This window comes from Odontesthes bonariensis, chromosome 23 (genome assembly GCF_027942865.1).
Source record: "Odontesthes bonariensis isolate fOdoBon6 chromosome 23, fOdoBon6.hap1, whole genome shotgun sequence".
NCBI lineage: Eukaryota > Metazoa > Chordata > Actinopteri > Atheriniformes > Atherinopsidae > Odontesthes > Odontesthes bonariensis.
Genome location: NC_134528.1, coordinates 5,065,922 through 5,087,074, shown reverse-complemented (window position 1 = coordinate 5,087,074; position 21,153 = coordinate 5,065,922). Strand labels below are relative to the sequence as shown.

At 39.0% G+C, this 21,153-nt stretch overlaps 1 protein-coding gene and 1 pseudogene across 1 annotated transcript; one reads left to right on the top strand and one right to left on the bottom strand.

Annotated features, from left to right (window-relative positions):
- Positions 1-1,377: 1,377 nt before the first annotated feature.
- Positions 1,378-8,696, top strand: LOC142373581 (uncharacterized). The gene is made up of 2 exons (XM_075456901.1): positions 1,378-1,628; positions 5,433-8,696. The coding sequence occupies exons 1-2, from the start codon at positions 1,508-1,510 to the stop codon at positions 7,184-7,186; spliced, it is 1,875 nt and encodes a 624-aa protein (XP_075313016.1). The 5' UTR covers positions 1,378-1,507; the 3' UTR covers positions 7,187-8,696.
- A 2,795-nt stretch (positions 8,697-11,491) lies between these two features.
- LOC142373590 (uncharacterized) lies at positions 11,492-18,259 on the bottom strand (annotated as a pseudogene).
- Between the last annotated feature and the right edge of the window lie 2,894 nt (positions 18,260-21,153).

The window sequence follows — 21,153 nt, the reverse complement described above, 5'->3', positions numbered from 1 at the left end:
GATCCAGTTTAAAACGGCTTCTTTGCTAAGTTGTCTGTTCTGTGTGGACACAACACTGGTTCATCCCTTGAGTTAGGAGCCTTTTTTCTGCCTGACTGATTCATAGGTCAGAGTTAAGTGGCTTAACAAAGAAAAAACCTCTGAAAATGCTCAGCTACAAGGACTGAAAATGAGTGAAAAAGCAGAAAATGTCCCAAAGATAAAAACTTTGAAAGACCTTCAGAAAGCTGGAGAGCGATTGATCAGGAACATTTCTGAGGCTTTTATGAAAAGCAGCTGGAGTGTGAGATGCATTTCCAGATCTCTGGATTTTTTTTGCTTAACAGTGCAGTCCAAGTAGTCTTCGAGTCTTCCAAGAAATGCTTCTTTTTAGGTTCTGAGCACCACTGTAAGCACCAGCAGGTTCTGAATGAATAATTCTGAATGGTTTTGGTGCTTATGGTCTGGTTTTCTCACTGTGTTTCCTATCTTAAGTGTTGGATTGTCCGCCCATAAAAAGTGAACGTGAGCTGGGTTTAGACCCCCTTGGACAGGTTAGTTTGACCCTACTGATCATGTGATGTTGCAATACTTATATAGCAGGATATATAATTGTGATTCTACTGTTATACGTAGTTATAATGTAATTGAATCATTTCTACCAGCCGTCTGCAGAATGAGCATCTCTGTTTCTGTTACACTGGATGTTTGTTTCTGATGCAGTAAAATCTCTTCAGACCAACAGTTGTTCTGTTTTTTACTTCTCATGCCATTAGTGAATATTTTCCACATAGTTTATCAACTTTTTTTGCAGTTTAATGCAGTGGTTTATCTCCTTGCTGTTCTGGAAGAGTCAGCTCGATGCTGAGGTCATTAATGATGGGGCGGGGATCCTGTTAGGACCGATACTTTTCATTTTTACGTGCTTCCTCACCTGAATATTTTCAGAAGATGTCGGTGTGAGTTTCCATTGTAATAAGTTGGAAGCATTTTTGAGCAGGATATGTCGTTTGACTCCCATATGGGACAGATTTAACATACATACATTGTACAATGCGCAGTGACATGTAGTTTTGTGCCTGTAATCCTTAAAATAAATATAAACACATAACAGGAAAAAGAATATATCTAAGAAATGTATAAGAAAAAGTTTTTTAAAAATGCATTTACAAGAAAAAACAAGTTCAACATTGGTGCGACTTACAAAGATGTAGTGCAGTTTTTGGTTTTGAAATAATAAGTTGTTGGGCTGCTGTAGTAGCTAACTAACTCCACAAGGTGGCAGCAGTGCACCACAATGAAACTGCTGCAGCGCACACTGAAGGAAGATAAATGATAGGTGTCTGTGGGGATGCCTGTTGAAAACACATGAACGAAGCATTTACAGACAGTGTTGTGGCCTGTCTCAGTGCGTTTCCTCCTCTTATCATACATGAATAGATCCAGTCTGAGAGAAATATAAGCGGCAGCATTGTGCAGAACCGGTTTGTCTCATACGAGTTTGTGGTAAAGAAGAGAAAAAGGGACCATGAACGAAGTGGATTATCTTCAACTGAACAACACTGACAGTCGGACTTTACAAGACAAACCGGAGACTAAAACCTCCGGAGCTCATCAGCTGCAGGATGTTGTTATAAACCGGACAGCAGGTGAGAATAATCCCAGATTTAATGTTTTTTGGAGGAGAAAACGGCTAACTGTTAGCTTGTTGTAGCCGCGGCTGGAATCATCACTAAGTTAAAAATCTTAATATCTGGCTTGGTTCGCCAATACAAAAACTCTATTTAGGTTAAAACGGTAGTTAACAATTCATGTTTAGAGATTGTAAAAGACATAAATAAATGGTGAGTGGGCAGTGCAGCACTTTAACATGTTTAATGTGATAATAAATGACCGGTTCCTGTTTGAGAAACGAGCTTTGACAAAAGTGAGGATGTTGAAGACCTGCCTGGTCTTTGCATTAAGCTTGAATTGAACTTAAATGGTTTGTTTTACTTGCCCAGTAGCCAAACTTACTTGGAAAAAGTCCTCATTAAAAAAACAAAACGACAGGAACAACAGTAATTTGACAAGTTATTATAGTGAAAGGCCTTATTATTGTGATCCTGTTGTGTCGTCCTGATGTCACATTTAACTGGATCGATATGAAAACTAAAAATATACAAACTTGCATAAATGGCTCAATAAATTAATTAATATTCTCATATATGATACAAAAGTGGCATCAAAAAAATATTTAGGCAACAATAAATATATGACATATGCAATGAAATATGTTATTTTACGTCTTAATCAGATTAATTAAAAAATAATTACACTTGGGGAAAAATAGAGAAAGCAGAAAATTATCCAGATATTAAATGACATCTATGAATTACAAAAACTTACAGTGATTTAATTGAAAAATGTGCAATGAATTGATATGTTATGGGCTATAAATAGGGAGAATATACAAAGGAAAATAATACAGAGATAAATACATGGATAAGAAATGAATATATGAATAAATGAATGAGAAATTATTAAATTAAAAAAACACAAGACGTCTCTATAACGACGCTGTCAGGTCACAGTCAAACTGGACGACATTCAGAAAATTACAGTAATAATTGTAAGTATACAATAAATGTTTTGTCAAGTTAATAATCTATATATGAAATGTAGTTTTGTCACAGTAGAAGTTCTGTTCAACTTTACACAAACATAAATGTTCAGAGACAGAAGACGTGCACATGTGAATATGTTTTTGGCACAAATGGCGCCTCCTTTTTATGATCATCAACAGGAGTATTTGGGCATTTATAAAACCCGCATCTGAATTTTAGCCAAGCTAAACGATCTGTGCTCTGTATGAATGTGACATTTAACCCAGTAATGTTGAGGTATATCATAGCAGGTGGTATTCTCTCAGTTAGGGCTGCAACTAACGACTATTTTAATAGTCGACTAGTTGAAACGATTAGTCGACTAATCGGATAATTATTAATTTTTTCTTAGATTTAGCATGAAGTTGCTTTAATTATGTGGCAAATGATAATAAACACAAGAAAGATGGGTACCTCAATGAAAAATGCATCTTTGATTTAACTTTGCTGCTGATTCATACAAAAAGTAAATAAAAATGTCCCATCTAAAACCAATTAGGCACAGTGCTCGGTCAGTATAAACATAAATCCATAAATAAATAAACCTCTGTCCATTTTTTTTAAGGACAGGCAAATGTGGCAAATAAATAATTAATTACAATCAAGTGAAATTCGTTTGTCAGGCACAGTCAGGCATAACGTTAAAGCCCTCTTTTAAAGTGAAAAAAAACCCCTTATAAAATGTACAATCTACATCAAAAACAAAACTTATTGACTTGAATGTTACTTGAATCTTACCGAGGCGAGTCAGACTCCGTTTCGTTCGACTGCCCGACGTGCTTTCTCTTTTAATCTTCGTGCATAACCGAGAGGCTGCTTTGCGAACCTTGAAAGTAAGCATTTTTTTTTGGCCGTATCCATGATAAAATGCTCCCAAACTTTATGTTTTGGTAAGTGTAGCTAATGTGTTGGACGCCACCATTTCTGTGTACGTTATCGTAGTGCTGGGCGGTATGACCAAAAATACATGTCACGGTATTTTTTCACGGTTTCACGGTATATCACGGTATATCACGGTATTTTTTTTTCATGCATAATTAGGTGTTCACAGCATTTTCTACAGATTGAGAACAGAATTACAGCAGTAGATTAATTTAGGATGGTCTATTTTACCGTCATAGAATAACGCCCCACAAAATGATGCTGTTTACAAAGAAGTGCTACTCATGATTCTAATGAAGTGAGGAATCGGAATGCAAACACAATTGCAGTCAAAATACAGAACTTTTACTGTGCAAATTTCAAACATCTTTTATGAAAATCAATACAAAAAAGTAGTGCAACTTGCAATAATTAAATTTTTGCATCAATATGAGGTATTCACATTCAAATAAATAGTAAAACAAAGTGAACTGAACAACAGCATGCAGCATGTCCCTCTAGCAAACGCGTCTTGAAGTGACATTTGGCTCGACTTTTCTTTTGCTTTCCCCGTGTCACCTGCTGATGTGGCGGGTGCTGACCTTAGCTTCATGCATTCTTGATATTCTAAGACATGCTTACGGCTAAGGTGATGGAGCAAATTGCTCGTGTTGCCACCTTCAGCGACAACTGTAGTCCGACAACACTTGCATAAAATGGTTGTTTGGTCGACGTCAGATTTTTTTAAACCAAAAAACTTCCAAACTACAGACACGGCTCCTTTTTTTGGCACAAGTTCTTCTGTGTCAGCATGTTCTACTAGTTCTGCAGCTTAGATTTCAGAACTTTCCATGTTTATCCTATCCACCTTCACCTTCGCGTAACGCAAGTGCTTATTACCACCTGGCACCCATAGACAGTAAACATGCGTGTTTAGAAGCGCAACACTGAAAAGGGTCCCGTCTCAAACAATGTCGCGTGACGCAGCGTTCCCCCCGTTGTGTAATCAAATACACCGGTATGGCGGTATATTAAAAATTCATATCATAACGAAATTATAAACCGGTATTCGGTGTGAACTGGTATACCGCCCAGCAATACGTTATCGTGCATGTACGATTGTCGGCAGAGATTGTAATTAAGTGAGATGCCTCACTCTGTTGGAAAAACATGTCTGGCGTCAATAGTCGACTATTTCTGTTATTGATTTTTATCGACAACGTCGACAAATTGTTGCAGCCCTACTCTCAGTATTCCAGTTGAACATTGATGTGAAGCGGAATTCCATTCGGTGTCAAAGCAAATCCTCGGCACTCTTTTATGTATATGTGACCCTTTAACATCAGCTGGTTTGAAGTTAGTGAACTAGGCTACAGACGAAAACTGTGAAAGAAAACATTGACATGACATGTAAGTCCAGCTGAATTCACTGCACAGACGCCGTCTTTAAGGTACTTTAATGGTGATTCTGTCAGATGAGGCTGTGGCTATAAAATCAGGATTTTATTAGAGCAGAGCGACAGCCTGGAAACGCTTTAAGCGAGTTGATTAATGGGCTGATTTTCAGTCCTAGTTTTTGACAAAAGAAACAAAAATATAAGTGAAGGAGAGCAGCTTTACTGGGAATTCAGTTGTATTAATATAAACTCACTCTTTACTGTTTTTTACAAAAAGTTTCGACTTTGGAACATGAACACTTTATGTAGCTTTTACACAGCAAATATGCAAGATGTCCTTCCTGTAAGAATCCTCTCTGTGCTATTCCTGCAGTCTCGTGGTGTCATGTTCTCAGTTGGGACAGTTTCTGTTAGGATGAAGACTGAAGTGTATCCAGTGTCCTTCAAGCACTGTAGATGTTAATAATAATCTATTGTTACAAAGCCCCAACCGTCAATAATTTCCATATATATATATATATATATATATATATATATATGTTTACTGCAGATGTCCAGCAGGTGGTGGTGATTAAAGAAGAGGTTCCTTGGAGCTCCAGTTTGGACCAGGACCCAGAGCTCCTCGACATAAAGGAGGAAGAGGAGGAACTGTGGAGCAGTCGGGAGGGAGAAAAGCTTAATGCACAGAAAGAGACTGATATCACCAGGTTCCCATTCACTGTTGTTATTGTGAAGAGTGAAGATGATGCTGATGGGGAATCCCAGTCCTCACAAAGGTGTCAAATTAAAACTGAGGACAGAGAGGTAGAGCCTCTATCCGACAGCTTAGATAAACAAATTAAAAGAGAAGCCGATGGAGGTGGAACACCAGAACCAACCAGAAACCCGGTTCCAAATAGTCATTCAGAACCAAATATTGATGAAAAGTATTCAGACTCTTCTGAGACTGAAGTCAGTGATGATGACTGGCAGAAACCTTTGTTATATTCTGGATCTAAAGCTAAAGACAGTGATTGGATGGAGAGCAGAGCAGCCGAGTCGGGACAAAAGAGCGATGTGGGATGCCACGCTGCCAAAAAATCCTTCTGCTGCTCAGACTGTGGAAAACAATTCCTCTATAAGCGGTCACTCCAGAGACACATGCAGTGTAATAAGAAATGTTTGCTGGTGAAAAAGAGTTTTGATTCCCAGATGAGAGTCTGCGCAGGAGATAAACCATTTGGTTCTGATGTTTGTGGAAGAAGATTTAACCAAAACACACATCTTAATATACATTTGAGAGTCCACTCTGGAGAAAAACCCTTTCCTTGTAGTATTTGTGAAAAAACATTTAGACATCGTCACAATCTTGACCGACACATAAGAGTCCATACAAGAGAGAAAGCATTTCATTGTGATGTGTGTGGCAAAAGTTTTAATCGTCCGTGGAATCTTAAAAAACATGTCAGAATCCACACAGGAGACAAACCATTTGTTTGTCGTGTTTGTAATAAGAGGTTTTCACAGCAAGCAGTTCTCCAGCGTCACATGGGTGTTCACACAGGAGAGAAACCATTCAGTTGTAATGTATGTGGTAAGAGTTTTAGACAAAAGATACATTTTAATGTACACATTAGAATCCACGCAGAAGAAAAACCATTTGATTGTGACATTTGTGGAAACCGATTCAACCAAAAGATGTATCTCAAAAGACACATGAAAGTCCACACGGGAGAAAAACCATGCCATTGTGATGTTTGTGGTGCTAGATTTAGTTTTCAGAGTTATCTAAAAAAGCACATGAGAGTTCACACGGGAGAGAAACCCTTTCATTGTGATGTTTGTGGTAAAAGATTTAATTTCAGGTGTAATCTTCAAAAACACACGAGTGTCCACACAGGTGAGAGGCCGTTTCAATGTGATGTCTGCGGTAAAAGATTCAAGCATCAGTCAACTATCAGAAATCACATGAGTGTTCACACGCATGACAAACCATTTGGCTGTGAGGATTGTGGTAAAAGATTTAAACACCGGCACACTCTTAAAACACACATGATTCTCCACACAGGGGTCACACCATTTAACTGTGAGTATTGTGGAAAGACGTTTCGCCAGAAGGCAAACCTCGAGAGACACAGGAGAGGCCACACTGGAGAGAAACCATTCATCTGTGATGAATGTGGTAAAAGTTTTCCACAGAAGACGACTCTTAAGAGGCACATGAGCGTCCACACAGGACAAAAACTTTTTGTTTGTAAGGATTGTGGCAAAGGATTTGGACATCCACGTACACTCAAAAATCACATGAAGGTCCATACAGAATAGATTTTGTCCATCAATTATTAAATCCATCAATAAGTCACTATTTGTTAAGCACTTTTTCAAGCAAAATACAAACAAAAACGGCAATAAAACAACACATAGTGGTAAAAAATGGTCTTTAAAGGCAGCTCAACTTGAAATTTGCTGTTTCTACGTAAAAGTGTAGACTTTCAGTCTATAAGTGTGTTTGTTTTGATCGTTATGGCCTTTTTGTTCTTTAAAAAGTGAACTTTGATGTGTCTTGCATGATTCTATCCGTAGTGGTAAGTAATATAATGACTAATTATCAAAATGTGAATGTATTTTAAGTTTATATTTGGGTCGTTTATTTAGCTGTTAAATTGCTGAGAGGCGTCTGTGTTGTTTACCGTCATCGATGTCATGTGATTCCCGCCCACTGAGTCTATTAATTCCAAAAGGAAAACACATCTTCTGATCCATATTTTCGGCCCCACCGTCTATTTTACATAAACCACACGTTGTTTGAAATGTTTGGAAGAGCTCCTTCATTCTGAGTCTCTGGTCATTACCAAAATCTTACAAAATCTTCTAAAATCTGGACAAACACGCTCAGATCGAATTAAGCCCTGTATGCACTTAGTTAGATTCTAATGGGCTTTGGTTCCATCCGTTTGTAAAAACAGTAAAGCGTAAGCTAGGAGTGAGTTAGATGGCAAAACTATGATATCAGGATTTTTCAACAGTTAAATCGTGACCATGGTTTGGATCACGATTTTTACCAAACTATTTACCTTTGTAAAATATAGCTTTAAAAGAAAAAAGAAACAACATTTAGGCCAAAGAATATTTGCGAACAAATTTTAATCCGTCAACTCATGGTCACTTATAGCGAGGGTCGTCTCTAGGATTCAATGACAGGGGGGGGCTTAGCCCTCTGGATATGACATAAAAAAAATATGTTGCCCCTGTCAGATGACAGGAAGTCACGTTATTATAATGTTCTTTTAAACACATCAAGTGTAGGATATGGGAGAAGTTACCATGACCTGTAAGCAATGCCAAAAATGCTAAATGTTTGATTAGAACAGCCACATTACACACCCAGTTCCACTTTCTATTAGATAGGTTGCAGGTCTATCCATCTAACCATTTTCTATACACAGTCACTGTTTGAGTCAATTAAGAACCAATTAACATGCTTTTCTTTATTTTTTGGATGGTGGGAGAAAGTCCCCCAGGCACAGGGAGAAGATGTAAACTCCTCACAGAAAGACACACTGCTGCGAAGTATACACGAGCCTTAAATCAGACAGATTGGGTGCCTTAGGCTTGGGTGTAACTATAAGCATCAGCATGATGTATTAGGAGCTCTAATTTCTTATCAGATGCTTTAAAGACAGTTTAAAGAAAAGAAAGTTCAACTTTCCAACACCGGTAAAGACTGTCTGTTACAGGCTACATTTAATATATTACTGAATGTATGTTTCCTCCATATCTCACATTGTGTCAGTTTTGCGTGATACAGATAACATCCGTGTTGCAACAACTAGTTTCTTGAAGTAATTTTGTTCAATAAAAAAGATGTTTCCACAACATAAGTTTAAGGGTTTGATTGACGCTGGATTCAGATGTTTGTATAGATGATAATTATGGATTCATAATGTAATTAATGTCTATAAAAGGTAAGTTTGCTTCTTATGTTTCTGGTGAGACGATTAGCTTTATTTAAGTACTTTTCCACTTTATTTTCCTGTGTAAACCTTTCATGTTCAAAGTTGTGTTGGAAAATATTTACTTTGGTATAAAATATATTCGTTACTCTTATCATCTTATCTAAATATCCGTTGAATCAAGTATCAGAGTAATGAAAGAGTGGTTGATTGCCTCCGTCAATTGTGAATTATTTCATATTTATTGATGAATAAAGTGTGTGTTTAACAGGAAAATGCACCTGAATATCCAACAAGCTGTTATGATGGAGCACAAACAGACAGATAAACATAAAAGGGACATACTCAATGTCAAAAGTCACTGATGTTAGCCTACAGAGTGCTTAATGGAACGACTCCCATCTACTTGACTGCTCTTGCAAAGGCTTACGTCACAACTCGGTCACTCGTCGTCACAGGATTGTCGTCTAGCAGTACCGACACCACGCTTAAGACAATCCAGACTTTTCATGTGTCGTTCCACGACGGTGAAATGACCTACTGAGGGCTACCAGAACAGGGGCGTCCCTGAATATCTTCAAGAAACTCTTGAAGACCCAACTCTTCAGAGAGCATCACCTATCCTAGCACTTACCCTGTACTTCACTACCCCCTCTACTGCACTTTCTCTTTCTGTACTTCCCTCTATCTCTACACCAGAGATACTCATTGCGCGGCTCGCGAGCCACATGCGGCTCCTCAAGCTCTAATTGGCGGCTCGCACTCGCATAGTAGCTTATAACAATATGGTAACAATAACAATAATTTTTTTCAAATAACACACAGCGAATACTGAACAGTATTAAGTATTTTTATTAAGTAATAATTAAGGCTTAATGGTGTTTCCTAAAGGGGGCTCTGTTAAACCTGGCAACGCAGCCCGCTTAAACCACCGTCACACTTGACCGCAGTGCATGCTAGCTCCTTTAGCCAGCGCGAGATGCAGGCACCATGGATCGGTTTTTAATTAAAAAAGGGCAAAAACCAGCACAAAAACCATGCTCATCCTGAATGTCTCACTATGATTACAACAACAAACTACAAATACAACATGAAGAAAGTCGAGGACATGCACGCCAGCTTCCACTCATCCCAGTATTAAGGTAAATGTGGTCTTAATTGAACATGTATTGGCCGTGTTGTTTCTTTTTCTGTGGGATGTTTTATATGTAGAAATGCATATTTGCAAAAGCGGACTTAGTATGTTGTCGTAAAAGTGGCTCTTCTTAACTATAATGTTATATTTTTCATTTGTAAGTTGCTTTGGATAAAAGCATCTGCTAAATGCATAAACATAAAAGGACTTCAAGGAAGAATAAAAGGTAAGCTGGCAACAACAGCATGGACGCTGAAATTTGTGAGGGGAAAGAAGGCTGGTCTGCATGCTCCCAACCCACAGAAGAGTAGCTTTACAGCCAACTGTTGAAAACACTAAGACCGTCTTTCTAGCTATGATCAGAAACTGGACATAAGAAATGGAAGTCACCACCTGACTGTCACCCAGTGGCTTATAAACTTTTAAAGCCTCCAGGTTGGCATTCAGGCATCACTGTGTTGGTCTTTGTAGAGCTAGAAGTGACTATAATTAGACAAGCAGGGATAATAATAAAATAAGCAATGGTCACTAAAAATTAACTTATACAATGAGATAAATATGCAGAGTAGCTTTCATGACACCAAGGAAACAAAATTGTCGGCCCTGTTGTCGTTGTTGTCTCCATGACGTAGTTGCGTTGTACTGCCATCACGCGCTAGGGGCCCAGTACATCCTTCTTCGGCGTTGGTTTTGGACTTGCCAGCCAAGGTTGAAGAGCATCCCCTACCCTAGTTTGTTTCTCTGAAGTTTTCCTTCCCTAAAATGCATGTTTATGGGCGGTGGGAGGAAGCAGGAGTACCCGGAGAGAACCCACACATACACGGGGAGAACACGCAAACTCCACACAGAAAGGCCCCAGCCCGGGAATCGAACCTGGACCCCTCTTGCTGTGAGGAGACGGTGCTAACTACCACACCAGCGTGTAACCCAATATCGACCCTTATCATACCTAGAAATAAGTTGCTCTTTAAACACCAGGGTAGCTGTTCACCAAGCAGTTCTTCTTCTGGTCCTTGTATTGCCTCTTTAAATATATTGCCTACAAACTGTCAGTTTTTAAATAGAAATAGAATTTAATCATAGTATCATCTTACAGTTACAGCACTCTTCTTTTTTTTTTTTTTAAATACCCGTGGTTTCTGGTTTAGTTGTACATGTTTGAATAAGTATAACAATAGGAACCTCACATCATTTGACACAGTTGCCACTGTAATTTAAAATTAGCTTGAGCTATCAGTTTTTTCCACCTGGTAAAAACAAAAGATGAACAAATCCAGACCTCCACACAAACCCTGTGGGAGGTTGCTTCATTGGCAGATTTTATATCAAAGTGTGTGGCAGTAGTTTGAACATATTGCTATGTTTTTATAGTCCTCACAGTCATTGGCTAAAACACACTTATCTACTGAGTGGAAAAACATGCCTGGGAGGGGTGAGAATACCATTTAATCTCACTTGATCTACTGGTTTGAAAGTTGATTGAAATTAAGCAAAATGTTCAGAAACCGGCAGCAGTCGTGCAGGTTTTCATCAATTTACTGCTTCGATTTAAATGTCTTTTAAGGTTTGTATTTTGGTTAAATCTTTTCCCACAATCACCACAACTAAAAGGTTTCTCCCCTGTGTGGACTCTCATATGTCCCTTCAGATGTGTCTTTCTATTAAATCTTTTTTCACAGTAATCGCAGGCAAAAGGTTTCTCTCCAGTGTGGAGTCTCATGTGGCTTGATAGAGTTCCTCGCTCGCTAAATCTTTTACCACAAACATCACAGCCAAACGGTTTTTCACCTGTGTGAACTCTCATGTGCGTCTTAAGGATTGACTTATGTGTAAATGTTTTACTACAGATATCACAGCCAAAAGGTTTCTCCCCTGTGTGGACTCTAATGTGGCTCTTGAAATGTGACTTATGACTAAATCGTTTACCACAAACCTCACAGCCAAATGGCTTTTCCCCTGAGTGGACTCTCATGTGTCCATTAAGATGCGATTTGTGCTTAAAAGTCTTACTGCAAACATCACAACCAAAAGGTTTTTCTCCTGTGTGGACTCTTATGTGGCTGTTAAAAAGTGACTTATAGTCAAACCCTTTTCCACACTCTTCACAAGCATAAGGTTTTTCTCCAGTGTGGCCTCTCATGTGACTTAAAAGAGTTCCTTGCTCGCTGAACCTTTTACGACAAACATCACAACCAAACGTTTTCTCTTCAGTGTGAACTTTCATGTGTGTCTTGAGAAGTGAGCTTTGGTTAAATCGCTTACCACAATCATCACAAGCAAAAGATTTCTCACCTGTATGAACTCTTACATGTTTCTTAAAATGTGACTTGTTATTAAATCCTTTACCACAAACATCACAACAAAATGGCTTTTGTCCTGTGTGGACTCTTGTGTGTTCTGTAAGATGTGACTTGTGCTTGTATTTTCTATCACACACATCACACACAAAAGGTTTCTCCCCCGTGTGGACCCTGATGTGGTTCTTAAAATGTGACTTAAACTCAAATTCTTTCCCACACACTTCACAGCCAAATGATTTTTCTCCTGTGTGGACTCTCATGTGTTTCTTAAGGGAGTGCCTGTAAACAAACCGTTTACGACAGTCAGAGCAGCTGAAATGCTTTTTGATAGTGTCACAAATCAAATGTTGATTTACACCTGGCTCAGGTACCACGGTCTGGTTCCATTGTTTGTTATTGTATTCTGTTTCACATTTAGAATCTGAAGATTTTTGCCAATAATCATCATCACTGACTTCAGTCTCAGAAGAGTCTGAATCCTTTTCATCAGTATTTGGTTCTAAATGATTACTTGGATCTGAGTTTCTGGCTGGTTCTGCTCTGCCACAGTCCTCTCCATCAGTTTTCATCTGTTCAGCTGAGCTCCTGGTTGGAGGTTCTGTCTCTCTGATGTCCTCAGTTTTGACTTGATGAAGATGTAAGGACGGTTTCTCTTCTTCATCTTCAGTCTTAACAGTGACAGCAGTGAATGAGAACCTGGTGATATCGGCCTCTTCTTGCCCATGAAGCTGCTCTCCCTCCTGACTGCTGCAGAGATCCTCCTCTTCCTTCTTCACGAGGGGCGGTTCTGGGTCCTGCTGGTCCACACTGGAGCTCCAGGGAACCTCTTCTTTAACCACCAACAGCTGCTGAACATCTGCAGGTAACACTGAAACACACATGTATAAAGGACAACTGTGAGTTTATATCATATCAAATCAAATCAAATTTATTTGTAGCACATTTCATGTCAAACAGCTCAAAGTGCTTTACATAAAATAAAAGCATTGCAGCAGGGAGTGGAAGAAGCATTAAAAATACATAAAAGAATATAAAGAGAAACAAATAAAATCATTTAAATGAATTTAAAAACAAGCAACAGTCCAGATAAGTTCAAAGATATCGTGCAGATTTCATGCATAGACACATGAGAACAGAAATGTTTTTAACCTGGATTTAAAAATGTCTCCATTTGGTGAAAGTTTAATCTCCACTGGCAGTTTGTTCCACTTGTTTGCAGCATAACAGCTAAATGCTGCTTCTCCATGTTTAGTCTGGACTCTGGACTGGACCAGCTGACCTGAGTCCTTGGATCTAAGAGCTCTGCTGGCTTTATATTCTCTGAACAGATCGCAGGTGTAAACCATCAGCAGGCTTTTAAAATATAAAAACCTATTCTGTGACTGACTGGAAGCCAGTATCAACCCTGATCCTCAGGTATTTTTAATAGTATTGAAAATATTAAAAGGTCAACTTGGCAGCTGGATTCAAAAAAAAGAAAAGAAATCAAAATTAATACAGGATTTTTTATTTATTATTATTATTATTATTATTATTATATTAAATAAGTGCATTATTAATTTATTGTTGAAAGTGGGATAAATTAATAATGCACTGATTTAAAAAAAATAAAAAAAATAATAATAATCCTGTATTAATTTTGATTAATTTCTTTTCTTTAAAAAAAAATAAATAAATAAATAAACAGACAACGACACAACGCAGCTACAGGTAAGTAATTTTCTGGGTCAGTAATATGAACACAATTTTAAGTTGCCACTTAAACAGCAGACTACTCCTTTAAGCCTAGCTCAGAACTGTAGTGATTTCATCCATCTATTGCGCCTATCCAGGTCGGGTCATAGAGGCAACAGGTCCACTACAGAAACCCAGACATCCCTCTCCCCAACGACACTCTCCAGCTCCCCCTGGGGGATCCCGAGATGTTCCCAGATCAGATGGGATATATACTCCCTCTGGCGTGTTCTGGTTCTGCCCCGGGGCCTCCTCCCCAGGAGGAGCAGCAGCTCTATTCTGAGTACCCACTGATGATGGTGGAGCTCCTCCCCCTATCTCTGAGGCTGAGCCCCCCCCCCGAAGGAAACTCATTTCAGCCGCTCGTATCCACGACCTCATTCTTTGGGTCACTACCCAGATCTGAGGGTTGGAGCAAAGATGGAGCAGTAACCTGAAAGCTTCTCCTTCCGGCTCAGCTCCCTCTTCACCACAACGGACCGGAGCAGCGCCCTCATTACTGCTGACGGAGCCCCGATCTGTCTGTCCATCTCTGACTCCGACCTGCTATCACTGAGAACTGTTCTGCTTGAAGCAGAGATTCAAATACTCGCTGGGAACCGTGGCTTTAGATTTGGAAGGGCTGCCCCTCATCCCGGCTGCTTCACAGCTGTGAACTGCAGGTCCTGGCCTAAAGAAGCCAACAGAAACAACCACATCATCTGCAGAAAGCAGAGCTGCAACCCTCAGGTTCCCTCCTCTCCCCAAATACACCTTGAGAAATATTGTCCATGAAAATCACAAACGGGATCGTTGACAAGGGGCAGCTGTGATGGAGTTTAACATCAACTTTGTGCAAAGAATGTGGACTCTCTTTGCTTTACAGGAACCGTCCGCAAAAGCCAGTGAGTCCACAAATCACATGTAGACTGGGTGGCCAAACTCCCAAGACCCCCTCAGCCAGTACAACATGGTGGTCTCCCTACCTCCGTAAATATAAATCATCTATTTTAAGCCCATAAAGAAAATAATTTCTCATTTTCTGTAGTTGAAAACAACCTGTAGTAAACTCTCCTGGGGAGGCTGAGTAGTACAGTGACTCAGTCCCCCTTCTTATAGATGGGAATAGCCTTCATATTCACCACACAAACAAGAGCCAGGCCATATGCAGTCTGTCTCTAAATTCTGGTGTGGAAAATATGCATGTGCCAGGCATTTAGTAGAACTCTGAATGTATGAAACACAGGTGTGTATAGATGTCATATATAGGAAATTGTTTTTGAATTGGCTCTATATGAATGAATTGGATTATTTTATAAATAATTATGATTACAATTAATTAAATTCCAATTGGCTTGAATTGGACTTTATTATTTAAGTGCCTTGAGATGACATTTGTTGTATTTGGCGCTATATAAATAAAAATGAATTGTATCGAATTGAATATACATATATCCAGAAGTAGGAATGTGTCCTGCACCGCTGCTTGTTTTGATTGAAATTTATTACATGATACATCAAGTTATGTGGACTGACACATCTTATTATATAATTATATGTGTCACATTTGGGAGATTCTGTGAAAATATGCACAATTCACAGCTGTCTGACGTTTGAAAGCACGAAATAAGAAACTAACTTGGACTAATCTAACCACTATTCATCAGAGAAAATGTAGCCATGTGTTTTTTCATAGAAATATGACAACACAAGACATTAAAGGGATGGTTTGCCTCTTTTGACATGAAGCTGTATGACATCCCATATCAGCAACATCATTTATGAACATCTTCTTACCCCCTGCTGCGTCCTGTGAGCCGAGTTCCAGCCTCGTTTTGGTGTTGATGAAAGTAGTCCCTAGTTGGCTGGGGTTTAAAAAATAAAGCGTTTTGCTTCTCAAAACAATATGCGTTCAACAGAGTAATACATTTGCATCACAAAATCGTTCTCCAGGAAAAAGTCAGACCTCACAATCGCTTGGCCCTATTTTCTCTCCCTTCGTATCACTGCTTTTGTGATGCAAATGTATTACTCTTTTGAACGCATATTGTTTTGAGAAGCAAAACGCTTTGTTTTTTTTAAAGTATTTTTTTGGGCTTTTTATGCCTTTAATGATAGGACAGTGTGAGAGACAGGAAGCAGGGGGCAGAGAGACGGGGAAGACACGCAGCAAAGGGCCGCCCGGTGCGGGAGTTGAACCGGGGCCCGCTGCATCGAGGACTATAGCCTCTGTACATGGGGCGGCCGCTCAACCCACTGCGCCACCGACCGCCCCAATGCTTTGTTTTTTAAACCCCAGCAACTAGCCGGACTACCTTCATCAACACCAAAACGAGGCTGGAACTCTGCTCACAGGACGCAGCAGGGGGTAAGAAGATGTTCATAAATGATGTTGCTGATATGGGATGTCATACAGCTTCATGTCAAAAGAGGCGAACTATCCCTTTAAGATGCATCAAACTGTTACCAGGTGATTTGTAATCATACCTCCAACAACAGCACTACTAGAGGTGATGTGAAAGCAGCTACTGCCTGGCTGTGCTTCAGCCGGAGCAAAGCTAGTCTTCTGTCATCATGAAAAAGAAACAACATTCAGCTGTTTTCTAACAAACAGTCCTGTGAGGAACAACTTCTACGAATACTCTTGTTATTTACAAAAAAAAAACATTATTAGGGTTTTTAAATCACAATCAAACTGCCTTATAGTAAAAGTTAGAGTGTAACTTACTGAGATCTCTGCTGTCTTGTGTCTGCTCCAGTTCTGATGTGGATGCTGCAGGTACGGGGGGCACCAAGCTGGGTCCTCTGGGGTCATCTGGTTGGAGACTCCACCTTCGAGGCATCCCTGCTGCACTTGTGGTTTTTCCTTTCACAATCCTTGTTCGTTACTCAGGGATGCATCTGCCATCTTCGTCGGATCTTAGGTTGTGCTGTATCCTCTGCTCTTGTACAGCTGTCTGCAACTGTAATTAGATTAATGTCAAACATTCAATCAGTTATTCATACAACTTATAACTTTTGGGGAACATTTAATCACATCTACACAATAACAGTAATAACAATAATAACATATATATATATATATATATGAGGGAGAGACAGAGAGAAGTAAAATCATTTGTAAATAAACTAGGATATTTCAAAGGTAAAATACACTTCTCAGTGCTGGGAGGGTTGGCTCGTCTGGACAAACAACACAATAAATCAAGAATAGCTCAACAACAGACTGCAGCCGAGCAGACGTACTGTGTCAGTGTCTGGAGGAAGTAAACACCTGGATGAGAGAGAATTTTCTACAATTAAATGAAAAAAAAACTGAGATCATTCTGTTTGGTAGCAAAGAGAAGAGGGTCAGCGTCGGTAAATATCTTGCTGATGGTTTACATCTGTGATGTGTTCAGAGAATATAAAGCCAGCAGAGCTCTTAGATCCAAGGACTCAGGTCAGCTGGTCCAGTCCAGAGTCCAGACTAAACATGGAGAAGCAGCATTTAGCTGTTATGCTGCAAACAAGTGGAACAAACTGCCAGTGGAGATTAAACTTTCACCAAATGGAGACATTTTTAAATCCAGGTTAAAAACATTTCTGTTCTCATGTGTCTATGCATGAAATCTGCACGATATCTTTGAATTTATCTGGACTGTTGCTTGTTTTTAAATTCATTTAAATGATTTTATTTGTTTCTCTTTATATTCTTTTATGTATTTTTAATGCTTCCTCCACTCCCTGCTGCAATGCTTTTATTTTATGTGAAACACTTTGAATTGTTTGTACATGAAATGTGCTACAAATAAATTTGATTTGAACAACAAGAATCATATTGAACATGGACACGTACCAACCTGGAAAATCGGCTGGATAACAAGTGTAACTGTTACTGGATGTTACTACACCGGAGTAAATGACATACAACACAATCACTGAACAGAGGTAAACTAAGCTAAGTTAAACCGGGCCTGGTCTAAAGTTAATTATATGACAATAAGAAAAATAAATAGCAGTGAAATTTACTCAACAAGCCAAATCGGAAGCTAACTTTAGCACCATTCGTCCATCAGCGGTGATTTCCAGCTGGGAAACATGGGCCACATCGATCTTTAGCCTTGTTTTTTTTTTTTTTTTTTTTTTTTTTTTTTTACCGTTTTTCTCGGTTTAGTTTCGTTTCGTTTCACGCTCCCTCGCTTTTTCTTCGGCTGCTATGATCCTCCATTTGTCTCAATTTGGCCTCACAGTAGCACCACTGTTTCTCCTGCTGAGACGATATAATCTCGCCCAAAAAACGGCAACAGTTAGCCGCATGCTAGTCAGTCCCACTTTTATTTTGTTTCCCCATGCAACACACCGCAGCAAACAAACGGTTCCTACCCTCGAAAAACAACTGAAGCGTTTTTAAAAAGGGAAACGTTCAAACACTTTCCTCTTATATAAAGTATACATAGTATCTCCAGTGTTTTATTTGACTCTCTTCTGGATGACTTTAGCTCAAGACTATTTGAAGAGTTTGGCTGCTTGGAAGCAAAAATATACAGAAAAGAAATGTGGCTAAAGACGTTTGCACAGTGCTGTGTCATAAAAATGATATTCTCTGCTGATATCTGCATTATATAATTGTATATCTGTAAGATATGTTATGCATACAAAAAAAAAACGAATTTGATATGTAAAATATATTGTTGATAGACCAGATTCTACACAGCTACAGGGAACCCCGACTGTGAGGACTAATAGGCATAAATATGCTTTGTTTGCCTCATCAAAAAATCATGAAGAATTATTATTTCTTTAAAAATCACAATTTCTAACACAAATCTTGTCTAGATTTTGCTTAATTTATTAACCAAAAAGTAACAACAGAATATGATTTATTGCATAATTTTGAAGATTGAGGCATCTTTTGGGGCTCTTTGCTTGACATTTTTCCAATTTTCCACTTCAGTTTGTGCATGAAGAGCATCTCTGCACTGCATGATATTTGATTCAGAACCCAACATGTGCTCATTGGTCTCACTGTAGAGAGTAATTGTGTCCATTTACATTTAGCAGACGCTTTTATCCAAAGCAACTTACAACTGTCAACTATCCATTAGTTCAGGGACAATCTCCCTGGAGCAACTTCGGGTTAAGTGCCTTGCTCAAGGACACAACGGTGGCAGCTGGGATTTGAACCCATGCTCACCAGGGTACTAGGTCTGAAAGGCATGCGTCTTAACAGCTATGCCTAGTGATGGCAAAATGAGGCTTTGTGAACCAATGAGGCTTTCCAGCCCAAAGGTTCGCCAAAAGGTTCATTACCCGAAGCCTCATTGAAACGGTCTCTCTAGTGACACCTGCTGTGCAAAAGGAATAGATGACAGACTAAATTAACCCTGAGTTAGAGCATCCTGCAATATAAAATAAACAATTGTTGTCACTGTGTCTCAATGAAAATAAATGTGTGAAAACTGCATATATGGAAGTATTATTGAGTGCTATGGTGTTGATCACTCAAATGAAATATATCAATGATGTACACTGACTACAGTGCTTATGGGACCGGGAGTATGAAAGTGCTTATGGGACCGGGAGTCAGGAATAAACTGCAACCGGGCAGTATGGGCAACAAGACAAACATAAGTTATTGGTTTTTATTTTAAAAAATGTGTGTCAATAACGTTGCGGTTTAATATGCCCAGAAGAAAAAAGAGCGACAACAACTACCGATAACTATGTTCTTCTCTCGAAAAAACACACACTGCACCGCGGGCTTTAGAAGAAAAAAAAAACGCTGAGTCAGGATGCAGCGGCTCAATCAGAAGAGCAATGAAATACACGCGAGTCACTATTTGTCCTACTGTAGCCTACTTTGAATTTCTTTTTCATAATCATTTTTCATTTTCTCCCGTTCTAATCCAATGACTCGGGTCGCGGTGCTGATCTCCGCAATTTGAAGCCTTCAGTTCGTATTGATTCAAATTATTATTTTACAGTAGGCCTACAGTAGTTATTTGTAAAAAAAAAAAAAAGGTTACTACTTCACGGATTTCGCCTATCACGGGTTCTTTTTGGAACGTAACCCCCGCGAAAAACGAGGGTTCATATCCTATATAACTATTCTAACACTATTCTAACCTAATTACGATATATTCTAATGCAGTATAATAATAATAATAGATGATATGACTGATATAATAACTGAACTTAACCACTAACTCTGATACAAGTGCCGCAAGGTTCAAACCCTTTTTATGCGATAGTGACGCTCAAAATGAATCAGTGACGTGTACACTGAATCCGAGGCCTCGTTTGTCATCAGTCACGTGATTTTTATGGAAACGATACAAGCCTCGAACCAACGCTTCATCTGGCTCGCCCCTTTTTGCTCGACACATGCTCCGAGGCCTCGCTTCAAACGCCACATCACTAGCTATGCCACCACCGCCATAGGTTATGTGTCCATAGGTTATGTGACTTTAAACCATGTCAGTCAGGTGTTAACACAGTTGTAGATGTGCCATTTAAATACTTCCTTTTCATAAACTGCACAAACATTTGTGCAAAACTTTGCTCATGTTTCAAACTGTAAACACGACCTAAAATATAAAATAAACTAAATAAAGTGAATGCTGAACTGACAGGATGGTGTAAGGAAGATTTAAGGTTTGAAAGGTTAGGATAGCAACATCACAGCTGAGATGTTCACAGTGATGGTGAGTTATTGTCATGGTCTGTGTTTTTGTTTCATGTTATGTTTTGTACTCGAGTTACATTTCTGATATTTAGTTTCTTTACTTCCTGTTTTTGTTGAGCTTTCTGTTCAGTTTCTGAATAGTTCAACAATATAAAACAGGAAGAAAGAAGACTAAATGACAAAAAAAATTAACTAAAGTACACAACTTAACATGAAATAAAAACTAAGAAACCAAAAACCACGCAGCACTGAATAGAGCTTATAGTTTTGTCCATGTTGTGTGATAGTAACCCACTTCTGATGGACCAGGCGGTAGAATAAAAGTGAAGTCAGGCTTCTCTCACGGTGGTTGTGGTAGTTTCTGCACTGGTCCTGAATATGTTGAAGCCTCCAGAGCGACATCTTAACTTGAAGATTATATGTAGAGATAAATCTGTTTTGTACTTGCAGATATGTAACTGAAAGAAGCAGTGATGACCCATATGCATACAGGCAGAATAAACAATTTTATTAAAAACTGCAGA

Coding starts and splice junctions, on each gene's coding strand:
- LOC142373581 (XM_075456901.1), top strand. CDS start 1,508: ATGAACGAAGTGGATTATCTTCAACTGAACAACACTGACAGTCGGACT. Junction 1,629..5,432: donor TGTTATAAACCGGACAGCAG/GTGAGAATAATC, acceptor TGTTTACTGCAG/ATGTCCAGCAGGTGGTGGTG.